Source organism: Seriola dumerili, unplaced genomic scaffold (genome assembly GCF_002260705.1).
Source record: "Seriola dumerili isolate Sdu_G_001 unplaced genomic scaffold, Sdu_1.0 BDQW01000091.1, whole genome shotgun sequence".
NCBI lineage: Eukaryota > Metazoa > Chordata > Actinopteri > Carangiformes > Carangidae > Seriola > Seriola dumerili.
In genome coordinates this window covers 1,741,743-1,758,435 of record NW_019174346.1, presented here as the reverse complement: position 1 = coordinate 1,758,435, position 16,693 = coordinate 1,741,743, and the positions used below count along the sequence as shown (strand labels likewise).

The 16,693-nt window shown below is 42.0% G+C and overlaps 1 protein-coding gene across 1 annotated transcript; it reads right to left on the bottom strand.

The window, feature by feature from the left end:
* Positions 1 to 2,379: 2,379 nt before the first annotated feature.
* Positions 2,380 to 15,751, bottom strand: LOC111222373 (lysine-specific demethylase 6B-like). The gene is made up of 20 exons (XM_022746085.1): positions 15,633 to 15,751; positions 13,799 to 13,855; positions 13,297 to 13,516; positions 12,928 to 13,173; positions 12,642 to 12,784; positions 12,273 to 12,396; positions 10,263 to 11,205; positions 9,467 to 9,677; positions 9,229 to 9,355; positions 8,733 to 8,838; positions 7,888 to 8,093; positions 6,941 to 7,125; positions 6,783 to 6,851; positions 6,556 to 6,704; positions 6,320 to 6,434; positions 6,052 to 6,239; positions 5,764 to 5,905; positions 5,325 to 5,451; positions 5,058 to 5,228; positions 2,380 to 3,965 (listed from the first exon to the last, which is right to left on the bottom strand). Exons 1-20 carry the CDS (start codon positions 15,749 to 15,751, stop codon positions 3,942 to 3,944), a joined length of 3,672 nt encoding a protein of 1,223 aa, XP_022601806.1. The 3' UTR covers positions 2,380 to 3,941.
* Positions 15,752 to 16,693: the final 942 nt, after the last annotated feature.

Genomic DNA, 16,693 nt, shown 5'->3' with positions numbered 1-16,693 from the left:
TTCTTGAGGTGGCGTAATGACTTACCATACTATGACATTTTTGTCTTACTATACTATGACATTTTTTTTTTACATTTTATGTCTTACTATACTAGGATGTTTTTGGACATTTTATGCCATAATAAACCATGATGTTTTTTTGACGTTTTATGCCATACTATACGATGATGTTTTTGACATTTTTAAGCCTTACTATACTTTGTTGTTTTATCTTTTAGCATACTATGATTTTTTATGACCTTTTATGCCTTAATAAAACATGATGTATTTTGACATTAATAAGCCTTACTATACTATGTCGTTTTATTCCTTACCATACTATGACATTTTTATGACCTTTTATGCTTTACTATACTTTTTTTTTTACATTTTTATTCCTTACTATACTATGACGTTTTTTGACATTTTCATGCCTTACTATACCATGACTTTTTTTATGCCTTATTATACTATGAACTTTTTATACCTTATTATAATGATATTTTCATGCCTCACTATACTATGAAGTATTTTGATGTTTTTGTTTCTAACTATACTCTACATAGACATTTTTCACATTTGATGCCTTATATGAACATATACTGACAGGATTTGGGATGGATATGTATTTATGTAACATACGTGTATAATATAAATAGTCATACTAAAATACATGTTTGCATTAAGTAGACATATATGTAAATATATGATATTGTTCTAATTTCTAACAGCTTTCATATGTAATTTTTACATATTTAGGCTATACTTTAAATACATATATGATTTTACTTCATATGTACATATATATTATCTACAGAAATTCAAAACATGTACATATATTACATTTGCATATGGACATTCCTGACTTTAAATTCAGACCTTATATTGGCATCAAAAAGCCTCTCTTTGTTTTGGAGGGGTGGTGGGGTTGTTGCATCCCTACCAATGTTGAGACCAAGCCTTTGAGTGAGACGACAGACAGGAAATCAAAGGCAAAGACTCGATGTTGAATAATTTATCAAAACATTTTATTTTCTTGAACAACAATACAATATGTCACAGAAAAATCACAGAGGGATTTAAGACAGGTCTGGCTCAGGTTTTCTTCTATGTGAGTTCTTTTTGAAACAATAAGTGCAGCATAAATCAAACAAGTTAAGAGGAAAAAGAGCATTATTACATCCTTCAAATAATATTAATAATGAGGACAAGACACAAAAAACAAACCCCCGACGCCATTGAAAGTCACATCCCTAAAAGTCTCTGCAAAAGAGTCAAGAATTACGACTACTGCTAATGCTCATAATAAAACCACTAATGCCTCACAAGATTATGAATTTCATACAATGGAAATAAAGTTAAAAAAGATCTTTTATTTATCTGTTCGATACAGTACAAAGACATCATTCCATTTCTCTTCCCAGTAAACTGTGTTGAAATGGTTCGAAGCACCAGCTGGTTGGTTTGAGCTGTATCAGTTAATTATGTTCATACATAAGTATATGCTGTTTAATGAGGGGGCATTGAGGCAAGGAGGGGTCTAGCACCATGAAAATTAAACCGCCCCCCTGATTGCACTTCCCCTATCCACACATTATGATCATACTACATTTTTAAAATACCTTGTAGCCCCTTATCAAGTGAAGTACCCTTTGAAATGCAATAAATATATAAGAAAACAACCATGTACAGTATAAATAATGTCACAATTTACAATTTTCCATTTTCTCTGTGATTTAAAAATCAGAAACTGACAACAAAAAGAGGTATAAAAGTGGGAAGAAACTCCCATTGCAGTAATTTAAACTAGATTGAAACAGGATATTTTTTAGGGTGTATTATAATATAGCAACAACAAAAACAAACAACTGAGGTGGACAAATTTGACCATATACAAATTAGATTTTTGATTGAGAACAAAACTACATAAGTCTTCTAGTAAACCTGAAAACAGATACATTATGTACATGGAATGGTGTGCACAGACTAATGAGGGAAGGGGTAAGATCTGAAAGGGGGGGTTATTAGAGTGGCTTCACAGCAGTAATACTGAACACCCATTTAAAAGACAAAGAAAGGCCTAACCAGTGAATACAGTCCAGTGTGGTACGTGATAACCACATTTCATGTCATTTAAAAGTACTCTGAAGTCGAGCTACACCAATAACTCAGTTGATATTAAGTTATTGCAGGAATTCTTTTCATCTTAGTACATATGCTAATAAATCTTCAGAAAACAAATCTAAAAGATCCTTATTAATACTGTTTGTTTATGTTATGTATTTATAGAAAGAAATGCTATTGGTCAATATATTTTTTGTTGTTATAACATTTAAGCAAATGCAAAACACAACATGACAAAAACAATTAAAGAAATAAAAAATAATACCTACAGTAAATCATCAAATTCACATGTCACTGACACAATAAATATACAAAACTTTGGAATTTAAAGCCAAAGTTCGGACTATGTTGCGTCAACATAATGAGAGCTTTTGTTTTGAAGGATGGTCTAAATGATGGAAAAAAGAAATTTAAAAACAAAAACTGGGCTTTTTTTTGTCATGTCTCAGTTCATGTGCTCTTCCACAGGTGTAACTGGAAGTACAGTGTATGAAACCCGGTGACAGTGCACGGAGCTCAGCCTGATGGACAGATGTGTGGAGCAGAATGGAAACACTGAAGCGCCCTGCAGTCTGATCATCTGTCTGCCCTCGTCGGCTTTTGCATTAGAAGATTATGATTGTGTGTCTCTTTGGACATATACAGTATATATATGTATATATATATATACATATATATATTACTTTTTGCAGACTGCAATGGGCACTTCACTGACACAAACAACTATAGTGACCCCCACCTCATACAGCGTCTATGCACACCACTGTGTATCCCGTAAATTCATTCACAATTTACAATTATTAATTTTCTCTGTCATCTAGAAACAAGAACGTAGCAACAAAAGAGGTATAAAACTGAGATTGTTTTCCCATTTCAAAAATAAAAACAACACAATGTCTGTTTTCTGGGTGTATCATAGTAAGCACAGCAACAACTATATAGCTGGACTTGTGAAAAAACAAATAAAAAAAAACTCATTTTCCATCTACATACTTGATTTCCAACTAAGAATAAAACCATATTAGTCCTCTAGTAAACCCGTATTTTAGAGAAACTGATAAAAGTTTTTGATTTGTTTTTTTATACTTACATAAAACCTTATTTGTGTGAGTTTAATCCTCTAATTACCTCTCCTCTAAATACAGTTCACAAGGCCAATGTGGTGTACTTCTAGGCTGGTAAAACTTTTTAAGTATCTAACGAGAATAAATAACATTGGAATAGCACCTCAAAGAGTTTACAGACAGGAGTTACAAATGTCAGAGTTTACCTGAATAACAAACAAAAACAGAAACCAATACGATGCCAAATGTGACAATCAGCTACTTCTCCTGTGAAGCAATTCCCCTGCTGGTACGATAGAATCACAGCAAATTCATGGACATATAGAATAACTAGATTGGTGTAAAAAAGTTCTACTGAATTTGCATAAAAGTACCTGAATTAATACAAAGAACTGGCTACTTGACGCTTTTGAATCACAGCAGTGTCCGTTAAACATATAACCTGATTTTCAGTGCTAGCAGTGCTCACATTGTGTTTTCTTTTTTTTTTGTTGTTTTTGTTTTTTTGTACACGTCAGAAATGCTTTTCATGAGAAGTACCAGTCTAGTCATTCTATTTCAAAACACACGTCCAATCAGCAGCTGGTATGGGGAAGACAGTGAGCTATAGTTGGATTGGCTGAGTATCCATACCTTATTATGTGATGTAAACAATACCGAGTAAACGTGATTGGCTGATTCAGAAAGTGTTTGCAGGAATAGATTGCCTCGAAGGCAACATTTGTGCTGCCATTAGAGTTTTGGTTATGGCTGAAAGACACCAGGGAAGAGTCGTCACTTTGAAAAGGGTGATGGAGCCTGAAGAGGAAGAAGAGAGGAAGACACAGAGCTCAGCTGATCACTTAAGAAAAGGCGTGTGTGCAGATTAAATCATCACTTAGCAACCAATCATCAATTAAAACCAATTCCCCCTGACCAGATGTGTGTATTTATTTTACTTTGTGCTGAACTGTCATGTTAGCCGGTTGTGATAAACATTCCCTGTGAATGAAACCAGTATATAAAACCAGCACAGTGTTAGAGTAAATGATAATGGTTTTACTGCAGCCACTGGGTAAGGAGACAAACTGTTGGGTCTGTGAGCTACACATCACATATTCCTTATATTACTTACTTACTTATATGTTTTAGATTGAAAATGTAAAAGCAGCCATTAGCCTGAGTTCATGATGAAGCTGTTTGGTGAAGCGATGTAAAAAATGATCTCAGACACTTAAAGTTGCTGTAGAAACATTATAATCCAACACAGTGAACGATTAGTTTGCATTAGTGCTTTATGGAGTTTACATTTTCATCTCCCACTGTTACTGGACTGATGTGAATGCCTTTATTACAAACGTCCTCTGTGATGAGTTTTTTAGTCTGCTGCCAGAAGGAAGACAACAGACAAACACGGAGGTTGTGAAAAGATGTGATGTAAATGTTTCTTGCATTAAGAATTGTTGTTAGGGAAGTTAGTTTCTTTAAAGGCACCAAGAGTCGAGTCTTTAAACCTGATTGCAGCTACTGTTCAAAGAAATCACAACGTAAGCTTCAACAACAAATAAATGCATCTCAGAATTCACTGAAACATCTAAAGCAGGATTCAAGTCTCTTCATACTGATTGTTACAGAACACTGCAGTGTGCTTAGGAAAGCTGACCAGAGAGAAGTTGGTGAGTTAAAATCGCTGCTCTCTAACACATCTGGGTGATGAACATCTGTGTTATTTTTGCCATATCTCAAGTGTAATTTGTCATAAAGTGTTTGTCATTTTTTTTCTTCAGCCTAGTATTTGTGATTGATCTGGGTGGAGCACAGTGAGACTGTCGGTGCCTAATCTGAGAAGAACTGTAGCAGAGGACCATTTGGCTTTACTGTTACTGTTCAGGATTAGAAAGTGACACTGACCAGCGTGAAGCTGTCGTAGGTTCTCATCAGCTCCTCTATTCGATACTGTTCCAGCACCACCACTCCTGCCAGAGACGGGCTCTTAGCTCGGGCACAGTCCTCACAGTGCACCACGTAGGTCTTCTTACTGCTGTTCTCACTGGTCACAAACAGCAGATCAAACACCTCCACCTGCACAAACACAGTTTTGGTCCCATGGATCATCAAACATCTACATCCACATGCACAGATGCACAGCTTCCTGTATGGACAGACAGGGAGACTCACGTCACACTCATTGCAGTAGTAGGCCGGCTCGTCCTTCACACGGCTCTGGTAACAGATCTTCTTCCCTGCAGCCACCAGCTGGTCTCTCAGAATCTGGATGTGCTTGATGGACTGCATCAGGCAGTATCTGAGAGAGACAGAGAAAGATATGAACAACACACACACACACACACACACACACACACACACACACACACACACACACACACAGATGGTAAACATGCACAGAGACATCTCACTTGATCATCTTGAAGGTATCCTGATCGGTGATCTTGATGGTGCGAGCCACATTCCAGGAAACATGGATCATGGGAACGATTGACTTAACCTTCTTCACCTCGTTCCACTCGAAGCGCTCCAGGGCGAGTTGATATTGGTACGCTGGGAACACACACACACACACACACACAGATGGTAAACATGCACAGAGACATCTCACTTGATCATCTTGAAGGTATCCTGATCGGTGATCTTGATGGTGCGAGCCACATTCCAGGAAACATGGATCATGGGAACGATTGACTTAACCTTCTTCACCTCGTTCCACTCGAAGCGCTCCAGGGCGAGTTGATATTGGTACGCTGGGAGAGCAGAACACACAAACAGTGGTGAGGCTGAAGGTAGGCAGCGTCTTAAACTGTATATTTCATTTGTAATTCGAGACGAAGAGCAACCCCTGACCCTCAGGGTTGAAGCTCTTTCTCTCTCGGTCCTTGGCGTAACTTACAGTTGAGTGGTCCCACGTTCCAGGCGATGTTGTTGCACCAGCCCACTGCCTGGACCCAGTGCACAGTTCCTGCATTAATCCACACCAGGTCGCCTGGCCTCTGAATGAAGCGGTACACGGGAATGTTGGAGCTGTAGAGGTCCTCCAGGACTGGCCACCAGGACCCTGTAAGGTAGTCTACTCCATGCCTGAGGGAAACCGTGAAATTTAGCCGGTACACTTACTGAAACCTGCATCATGTGTGAAACCTAACCGCCTCTTCACTCACTTCTCACAGAAGTTGTTGATATCTTCCCAGTAGTGCTCATGGACAGCAAACCACTCACAGTCACCAGGTCCGATGTTGATGTTGACGGAGCAGAAATTGTTGTTCTCTTGGTGACCTGGTGAGAGATGCAAAGAGTCGGTTTATGAATCTAAAACTTCCTTCGTTTGAAACATTAAAAAAAAATGTAAAATCACAGGATTACAGATGTCCAGTTGTGATCTCGGACACACGCTAACCTGGCGTGCGGCTGCCTGGCACCTTCATGTAGAGCTGGACCGTGTTCATGCCCAGGATGGTGTGACCGACATGACTGAGCATGTTGTTGCTGGATTCCACTCGCATGAAAGCTGGCAGCTTCAGCAGCTCCTGCAGCTGGGGCTTCCACCTTCGAAAAAAAACATGTGGGGTGATGTGAAACAATAAGCGGCCTCGGGTTTGACTGATTTCAATAACTTCCTCTCACCTTTTAGGGTCTGACAGATCAATGTTGGTCCCAAATTTGATGATCTTTCCGACCGTTTTCTGCTCTGAGCTGAGGGTAACAACAAAGTCTGAGTTTGAATGTTGTTCACACAGTGAAACAGTGAATCCAACACAAACAGATCACAGCGTTGTGCTAACCTGGGTGTGCTGGTGGAAAGAACAGACTGGGCTTTACTGAGGACGGGAGCAGAACTGGCTTTAACGGAAGCCGAGGTGGGACTTCCTTTACTGTTGGCTAACGTCAGACCGGCTTTTGCAGGGGCTGCTGGGTCTGAGGTCTCGGTCTGCTCTCCTTCCTCTTCATTCTCACTCTCCTTCTCCTCCTATAACACATCTACATGAGCTTAGCTGACAGGTTGGCCAACAGCTAAAAAGAAATGCATCATTACATCATTTACTTTGGAGATCCTGGACAAGGATCCCTGTGAATTCAATCATTATTTACCTAACACACGTGGATTTCATCGGTCCATACACTTGACCAGCTGATGATTAACAGAAACATAGATACTTTACTATACTTTGATGCACAACGGCCCTTATGCAAGAGCATTTACAATTATGCATTTACATACATGTGGAATCTGAATTGGATTCACCACAGTCTGTTTACCAACTGGACAAACTTGTTGTGAATCACTAATTTCAGCTTGATGAGGAAGTGCACATTCATCTACATCTGCCTGTCCGGCCACGTCTGTGGGTTTCATTTGAATTGAATTAAAGACAACAGTTTGACATGAAGTAAAGCAAATCCGTCTACCACTTATATGTCTTAGTTATATATTTTACTTTCTTTAAATCTATATTATATTTAAACTCTGAAATCATTCAGATTAAGACATTGTGATGTCAAGTCTAATGAGTGTTTCCTCCTCAGACAGAATATCTGTACATGACGACAGGTCTGGACACCTGGTGTGTGACTCTCCAGTGAGGCCCTGTAAAACACGCACCTCTGGTTTTGTATAAGAGGTGTGATACAAGCGGGTGTAAGTCAGTTACAGTAATAATGCCTTTAGCAACACTTCTGTCCACTGAACTGTCTGTGTGTTCATGTGTGTGCCATGAGGGAAAATGTCTACCTGCAGGCTCTCCTGGAAGCTGGACGCCTGGTACTGGGCGTATTTGGCGATGGTGGTGTGTGAGCGACTGCTTTCACACGGCCACGTCTGCGCTGAGCCACTGGGATCCCAGTTCTCATCGGCCGGCTGCTGAACCTGAGTCCTTACCTCCACTGCATGGTCCGCGTTGGCCTCCACCAGAGATTTGGTGGAGAACAGACCAAGGTCTACCGCAGGGAGCAGAGGTAATGATCAGATAACAGTAAACGTCTAACCCTCATCCACGTCCTCTGCTTGATAGTTGTAAAATACACACACTGAAATATGGAAATACATTCAAAGCAGCAATTCTCAATACAGCCTCCCTGTAGCACAGCCATCACGTCATGGGTGAGCAGACATGGTCTGCATTCAAATATGGATCATAAAAACATGTGATGTCTTGTGTATAGAGTGTGTGACAGTGCGGCTCTGTGTGGTGTCCAATTGGCGGTTTGGTGACAGAGTTTTGGTCGACAGTTTTATTCGGTTTCTAAAACCTCACAGACTGTGAAAAGATGCAGCATCCATGTCAAACACAGTGGAGAGAAGAGCTCACACATATCTTTATTACTAAATTACTCAATATATCAAACATCTAAAATGTCTACTATCTAGAATAATAATGATTAATGATATTCTGTGTTCATGTATGAAGAATTAATGCGGCCTTCTCTTTTCCGGTCTCTGCTCCTGCTCCCTGCCTGTTTCACTATTCAACAAAACTTTACTTAGACTGAATGTAATTTGATCAGTTCTGTTGGGCTGAATAGAGTAAACAGAGTGTGCAGTAACTTAGCTGAGATGAGTGCGGTGGATAAACTTACTAAGGCGGAGGGAGCCAGCAAGTCCTCTGATGACAGTAACAGCATTTTTGGGATCAGTGCAGAACTGAAGCAGAACTGGAGAGAAGGCGTCCCTCTTGCTCTCCAACTGCAGAGACAACACAGCAAAGCAATGAACGTGTTCGTCTTAAAAACAAATTAAAAACACTCACAGTTGGCGGGAAATGTGCTGCCATTCAAGAAATGTTCCAAGTGATTTTAAATAAATCAAAGTTATGTTGGTGATTTACAGTTTTTATTCATATACAAACAAGACTTAGTGTCTGCAGCTCTGCATGGCTGTAACTAATTAAAATATCTAATGAATGTCTGTACTGTATTTAATGGCAATCCATCCGCTAGTGAGACTCACTCTGAAGCATACATGTCAACAGGACCCTTGCTAGCTTGGCTAAAAACAAGATTTTAACATTAAATACTTGATGATTTTACTTCTTCGGCTGGGTAGTTTTGATTCTGCTGAGCTGAGAGGACTCACATAGATACTTGGTGTTGGAGGGTTAAGCTTTTCTCGAGGAATGGGGGTCTTGATGGCAATGTTAGGTTTAACAGAGAAAGTGGGCAGCAGGTACGACTCCTTGAATTTCCCCTTCACCCTCGTCCACCTGGAAAAAGATGACAGAGCGATAAAAGATAAAAATTCATCAAGAGGAACAAGTTACATGTAAAAGCCACTCTGTTTAATGAGACACCCAGATCTCTGTCTGAGAACTCACTTGCAGGCTCTGATCACTTCAGTTGCCGTGTTTTCGATGTTGATCTTGGAAAGTGGGATTCTTTGCTCCTCCACCTCTGATATGTTGAACGTTTGTCTTCCAGCACTCTCCACTTTAATCAAGAGGATCTTTAGCTCCTTACACAAGCCCATGGACAGCGCTTTCAGTTTCAGTGGATCGACCGGAGCCAATGAGCAGGGAGGTTTACTTGCTGGTGTGGAGACACATAGTTTGGATGTGTTGATTGTTACAGTTGACGCTGAGTTTGAAGTCTTGGTATCCGTGTTTCTAGCTGCTGACGATTTCTTATTTTCCAACTCGGCTTCCTTCTTCTCCGTTGCTACCTTTACCTCGGCGTTCCCGCTGTCCACCTTCTCTCTCTGGATGTCTTTGCCGTGCGGGGTTTGATTTTCCTGAGAAATCTGGCCCTTTATACTTTCTTTGAGAGGTCTGGGTGAGCTTCTGGAGATGACTGGCTCCAAGGATGAGATATCCCTTTCTTCCAAATCCTTTATTTCATTTACTTTGTTCTTAGGGCAGATGACGCTGCTTTCCTCTGCTTTTATCTTTATCTTGATCTCTCCTTCTCTTCCTCCGTCCCTTTCCTTTTGTTTTCTTTTTCTGTCTGTATGTCTGTGTTCTGTCTCTTTGCTGTGCTCTCTCTCTTCCTTGGTGGAAACCGTGAGGAGGCCGGTGAAAGAGGTTGTATTTGTGGTGGTCAGTCTCAGCTCTGCACTCAGCGACCCGTCCAAAAGAGATGACTCAATGCTCCGGGGGAGGGTCTCTGCATCCTTACCCTCTTGTTTTGCTTTCATATCATCCTCTGTCTCTTCCTGCTTCTGCTGCACCAGGGTGTCCACACCGGGTTCACTCAGATCCGTCAGACTGTGGGATTTCAAACGTGTGTCTGAGGTAGTGTGAGTAGGTGATTGATTACTGGGTGTAGACGATGCAGTGGGATCTGAGTTGGGGGAGAAGTCGTGATGCTCATGACAGTGGATCTCCGCAAGAGAAGAAGAGTACTTCACCCCTCCTGCAGTGACAGCAGGGGGCCCGCCAAACGGTCCGCCTCGACACGAGACCCTCTGGCCTCCGAGGAAGGTGGCCAGGCTCTTGAAGACATCATCCAACCCCGCTTTATGGTGGCGAAGCTCACGAAGAAGAGAGCCAGAAGTTTCCCCACTGCTGTCCACGTCGTCTTCCTTTTCTTCCTCAGCAACTTGTTCAGCTGTAGAGGGCGGATCACAGACTTCAGACCTGTCGTTGTGGGAATAATCAGCCAGAATACTTTCACAAGGCTCCTTATTCAAATTTTCAATGCTGTCGTTGTCTACAGGAGGAGGAGAAAAGCACTGGGTGGGGCTGGGCTGCAGGACAGGTCTACTTATCACTCCCTTTTCTAGCTCCTCCTCATCCTCTCCCAGAACTGATACTGGAGATCCCTGCCAGCTCAGGACAGGTGGAGTGTTTGCAAGGTTGTCTCCCATTTCCCTCAGATTTCCCATCACAGCCACAGGCTGGAGATCTGGAGCGTTGAGAACTCCTCCCTGGCTTCTGTCTTTGCCGTGGACGGGCCGCTCTAAGCTGACAGAGCATGCTGTACTGAGTGGTGCTAAGGCTTTGAACAAAAGTGAAGGGAGGGTTTCATCAGGCTTTTCTTTTGGTCCGTCTCCTGATCGGGATGAGACGACGGTGGGTTTCTTGCTGGTCTGATTGGGGCTTGTGTTCCTGGGAAGAGACTGCAGGAGTAGATTCTGGACAGGGAGTTTCTGGGCACTGCTGCTCTTTTTTTTGTGATTTTCAGATTTTGAGGACGGCTGTGGTGAAGTGCAGCTGGGATGAGGAATATTGGCAGATGGCCTGTGTGTCCCCTCTGCTCGCTCACTTCTCACCCTGTGCTTGTGTTTGGATGTTGACTGGCTTTGATTCTCTGGATTTGTCGACTCCATTTTACTCGTTTTAACTTCTCCTGAAGAGCTGGAAGAAGAGACGGAGTGGAATGTTTCCTTTTTTGTGATTTTCAAACCTAACTTTCTTTCTTTCTTAAGTGATTTATCTCTTTTCTTTTTTCTGTCGCCCAATCTTTTCTCTTCTTTTTTCTTCCGCCTTTTTCTTTCTTCACCCTTTCTGTTTGTCTTTTGAACTTCTCCCTTTCTCTCCTTTTTCCCCAGCTTATCTTTTTGTTTGCACTCAGGCTTTTTGTGATCTTCCACCTCCTTCTCGGACTTGTTTGCTCTCGATCTGCTGTGGGGCAACTGTCGTGAGCAGAGGGGCTGTGAGGTCTTTCTGTACTTGATATCTGAAAACCTGGATTTTGGACCGTTGTGAGATGTAAGAGACGTTGTGGATGTCAGGCTAGGTCTTGGGGTGTGACTGGGGCTTCCCTGGAGTTTCTGCTGTCCACTGAGGCCAGGACTACACTGACGAATGATTGATGGATCTTTTCTGCCACTGGCTGCTGTGTATGACGAGGGACTGCAGGGAGCACGTGGACTGCTGGCAGTAGAACCTCCATCTTTAGGACCGCAGAGGAGGGATGAGTATGGAGGAGAGTCTGCACCAGAAGACTTGGAGAGGGCTGGATCCCTTGAATTTCCTCTTTGATGAGTGCGTTGAAGTTCCTGCAGAGTTAATATTACAAGATTAAGTCAAATCATATCTAGTATATGTGCTCTTATTCTGAAAAAAGAACTTTCACATCTAACATACGTGCTCGATAAATCTACACTGTTTCCCACATTTAGTAACAGCTTGTAAAACATAGACGTGTTTCTGTGTTCATGCTGTTCCTGTGTTTGTTTCTTACTGTGCTTTGTTTGTGGTGATGGCTCCGTGGGTCCTTCTCCTCCAGAGGGTGTAGTGGGGGGTTGTGCTGTAGGGCTCTGGGGTGGCCTGTGTGCCGCTGATAGTGGTAATGATGGTTTTGGTGGCTGTAAGGCACACGGGTGTGGTCTGCTGGTGAAGACGAGATTTTCCGCTCGACCTTCCCTCTGCTTCCGTGATGTGGCGGTCTGCTGCCACAACTCTGGTTCAGAGCTGCTAAGCTGCTGTTACTGAAGCCATGTCCTCCAGCTCGCACTTTAGAGGTTTCCTGCCAATTTCAAGACCAACAGTAGAAATTAACAAGGAATTATCACTTCAGTTTCTTTCAGCAAAAATTCCCTAATGATCTTACCTGTTGCTGTGTTGTTGAGGTCCTGTGGTCAGAGTGGTGGCAAGGACCCGCCCTGTCATTAAGAGGCCTCCAGTCATCTTGGTTGCAGCGGTGGTGGCGAGGTGGTGATGGGGCGTGGGCAAGTAAAGGTAAATGCCTTGATCCTGGATGAGATGACTGAAGAGACAAGCAGAGAGATCCTGTCATACTGGATGATTTACCAATGGGTGGTGCTGTTGCACAGAACTGAAATGTCATGTGCAGATATATAGGCTGCGTTTAACAAAGGAATCAGAGTTTGTTGTACCTGATCAGGGCCAGAGTCTCTCCTCCTCTTAGCAGGACACTCCTCCCTTGGGGATAAGGGGTGCTGTGGGGGTGGACTGTGCTGGTGTAATTGGTCTCGCCGCTGATGGAGGGCTGGCCGTTTCCAGGGGCCCGGCCTGTTGTTTATCAATCTGCCTGGGAAGCTCCTGCGGCAGTCTGTGGGGGCCCATCTCTCTGGTGGGGACTGGAGTTCTCTGTTGTTGCGATGCAGACGAGGACCCCCATGCTAACAGTCAGAGGCAGAAAACGTTCAGCCATCATCAAAGAGTCAAAAGACGACACACTTCTAGCTGCAATAACAACATCGACTCCTTTGAAAAGAAGATTGTTCCTGATCCGCACGGCTCACCACAGAGTTGCTGAGGTTGTTGTCCCAGGATGTGTAGCGCTCGCCGGGTCCTGTTAGGTAACCGTTGTTGGTGGCAGTTCGGTTGTGGAATGAGCGTGTGGAGTTGTGATGCCAGCTCTGGGCATCAAACAGCTGCTCTTTACCATCCCAGAGACGTAGATGCTGCCTGTGCCCCTTTGAGATACCTTTGTCCTGAACATGGTTAACTGTTCTCTCCCCCCTGAGAAAAAGACCCACTGAACTTAGCAACAAGTATCATGGTGTAGAAAGAGATTCAAAACAGCGACGCCACAGCATGACACAAGTGGGACTTCACATGTCAAGTGAATACTCATATCCGTCAAAGCGTCAAGTTCTGATGCTCAAATGGCAAATTTACAAACGTTTCCCTCCATCCATCCAAGTAACAAATACATGACAGGACATAACTTTAAAAGGAGATAAAGAGAAGCTACAGAACGTGTCACATTTTCAGTGCAGTGTATGAAATTCTTACACTCACCTATTATAAAAACGACTTGATAGTGGATGATGTGATTGATTGCGCCCTCCCTGGCATCTGTAGTAATGAAAAAAAAAACACAAGAAAGCTACAAGGTTAAAGCCAAACTTGTACGTTTTTCTGAACCTGTCATTCTTCTTTCCCAGTGTTTTCTGTGAGTATATGGTCTTTCCCTGATTGTCTGACTCAATGGGACCTCAGTGGTGATACAGGCTTTGGCAACCGTGATAAAATAAGTTTAAAAAAAAACCCTCTTTGACCATACTGAATTGGCATGGCTTGTTAATCAAGTGTCTCTGCTAGGATTACTTAACCCCATAGACCATATTCACACGGCGGCCATTTTCCTCTGAAATGCTGTAACCTAATGTTGTACTGCTATGTTCCAGTTTAAAAGTCATAAACATAGAGATTCTGCTAAAGACAATGGATGATGAAAACCCGAAGGAAGATCGAGGTAAAACCAAATATTTGATAACCCATGAGCTACAACAGCTAATGTTAGCATTCAACCACTTCTTAGCTAACACTACTGTTTGATAGAGCTACATGACACAATAGGAAAGAAATAGGTTCATTCTGAAACATCAACACAGATCTCGAACATGTTTAGTTCAGCCTTCAACACAGTGGATGTGATCAAGCTTGCAATGTAACGTTAGCTGCCCAGCTATCTTTACATCTGGTTAAGTTAGCAGTGATGCACTTGCTCCAGTATCATATTATTGTATCATTGATGCAGGTTGATTATGAAACCAAATAACATTAGTTAATGTTTAATGTTTGCACAAGCAAGTGGATTCATCTGTCATCTGACAACTTTAGTAGCGCTAACATTGACATTTATGTAAATTGCAAACTTCACTTTTGCTAGCCTAGCATTAGCTTACAGTGTTTCCAGTGTGGGCTGGTCTGTCCTTCAACATCTGACAAATTCATCTGCCCATTTATCAATGTGGTGGAAGGAAAGTGAAAGTAAACAAGTCAAGTTTTTACACCCCCCCCCCCCCCCCCCCCCCCAAGTGTGACATCAGAGGAAAATGGACACCGTGTGAATATGGTCCATGCAGAAGGCTACGTTGTCACTGTGACTGTTGAAACAACTTGATAACTCAGTAACTGACAATAGCTCATTCTCTCTACTTTAAATAAAGCCATGTATATTGAAGTCTTTAATTTGACCTTTACAGTAGCATATCTTCGCTTTATTGATTCACATGTTGATGGAACTTATGCAATGCAAAGAGTTTTTTTCCCAGAGTAATGTATTATTTAGAGTTTGAGAGTCATACCTCTTTATCAGAGTCACAACTGTCTCTATAGTTACAATCACATTCATTGGAGCTTCCTCCAGCTGCTGCGGCTCAATAGTCTGTGGCTTCTCTCAGCTGCAGCTGAAGAAGTTATAGTTTCATTCACCAGTCGTGCTTGTTTAAACTGTGAGGATGAGTCCATGCTCACTGCTGCAGCTGAAGTATGAGCTGTTCATGAATATGCTCATCCCATTTTCAGTTAATCAGTCAGCCCCATAAAGTGGTGCTTATCTTAAATCAACCCAGACAACAAAGGCTGGAGTCCCACCTGCTGGAATGACCCTTGTTGGGGAAGTTCAAGTCTCAAGTTTTTCCACTCTCCACTCCCACTGAGTGGAGAGTGGAACAACTACCATGTTTACTGTAGTTGTATTGGAGGTTTATGTTATGGTTTATGGTTTTATGTCATAATTTATTTATCAGTAAAGAAAAAGTACATAAGAGTTTATTTCCACTGCATCTGAAATGATATGTTCAGGTAACACTAATAATGTCCTATGTGCGTTGATGGTGCTGCTGACCTGTTTGTGTGGCTCCAGACGCGACTGTTCACAGGAGCCCATTGTCCTCTGTTAGGTCCTCCAGCTGGATAGGAGTCCCATGTGTTACGGCCAGAGTACAGCTCTGCTGGGTGATACATGCAGCCTGAAACACACATGTGCTTTAATGTATATGGTGTTAAGATTTTGAATGAACATAAACAAATAAATAGGAAAGTCTGACTACATACTGTGAAATGCAACACAGAAGTGCTGCCACTTTCAAACAGTCAGATTTAGCCACCAGTTTGCATTGTACAGTTTCATTTGTGAGTAATTCTTACACTTACACGATGTGTGACAAAAGTAAGGGAAGATTTAATCCTGAAATGCTGATTCAGAAAACTGTTCGACTCACTGACTTATTCTTTTGAAGAAGCCCCAAGGGAAGGAGCCCCTGATCAATTAAAGTGAAATCCAATTATCGCAGAAAGTGAACACTCACGAAACACAACATGGAGCGACTCACACACGGGTATATTAAGGGTTTGATGACATTTCAGCAGCTAAACAATTATCTATGTACATCTCATTTTCTGTTACTCATGCACATGATATATATTTGCATTTACACACACACACACACACACACACACACACACACACACACACACACACAGAGAGACAAATGTGCTGTGGTTACCAGTCTTGGTCTGTATTTGAGAGGCCCTCCACTTCACACCTGAGAGCAAAACAACAGCCTGTGGACAAGACACATGGTTGAGAGATAAATTCTGTGTGTGACTAGAGAGAGAAAAACATGTATATATTATACATACTGTATATTATTATTATTATTATATATTGTTATATTCTATGCCATATCCACACATTAACTTTGTTCTGGCTTAACGACAAACAGGCTTTGTGAGTCTGTGATGAACGTCAGCACCAAAGTGTCATTACAGTAGATTTTATTTCCTCATGCTGCATTTTCTGCTGCTCTGTATCTGTTCAGTGGTCATATCATCAGTCAGCCAGAGCTGCATTGTGCATTCAGTCTCTCTAATCGCTGCTTCCCAGCAGCCACCACAGCCAGTGGC

Bases quoted from the DNA above. Each gene is read 5' to 3' on its own strand.
- LOC111222373 (XM_022746085.1), bottom strand. From the start codon at position 15,751: ATGTATCACCCAGCAGAGCTGTACTCTGGCCGTAACACATGGGACTCC. The intron at 13,517-13,798 runs GTGAGTGTAAGA...TCTTTTTCTCAG, and splicing joins TCAAGTCGTTTTTATAATAG to GGGGGAGAGAACAGTTAACC. The intron at 13,174-13,296 runs GTGAGCCGTGCG...TCTGACTGTTAG, and splicing joins ACAACCTCAGCAACTCTGTG to CATGGGGGTCCTCGTCTGCA.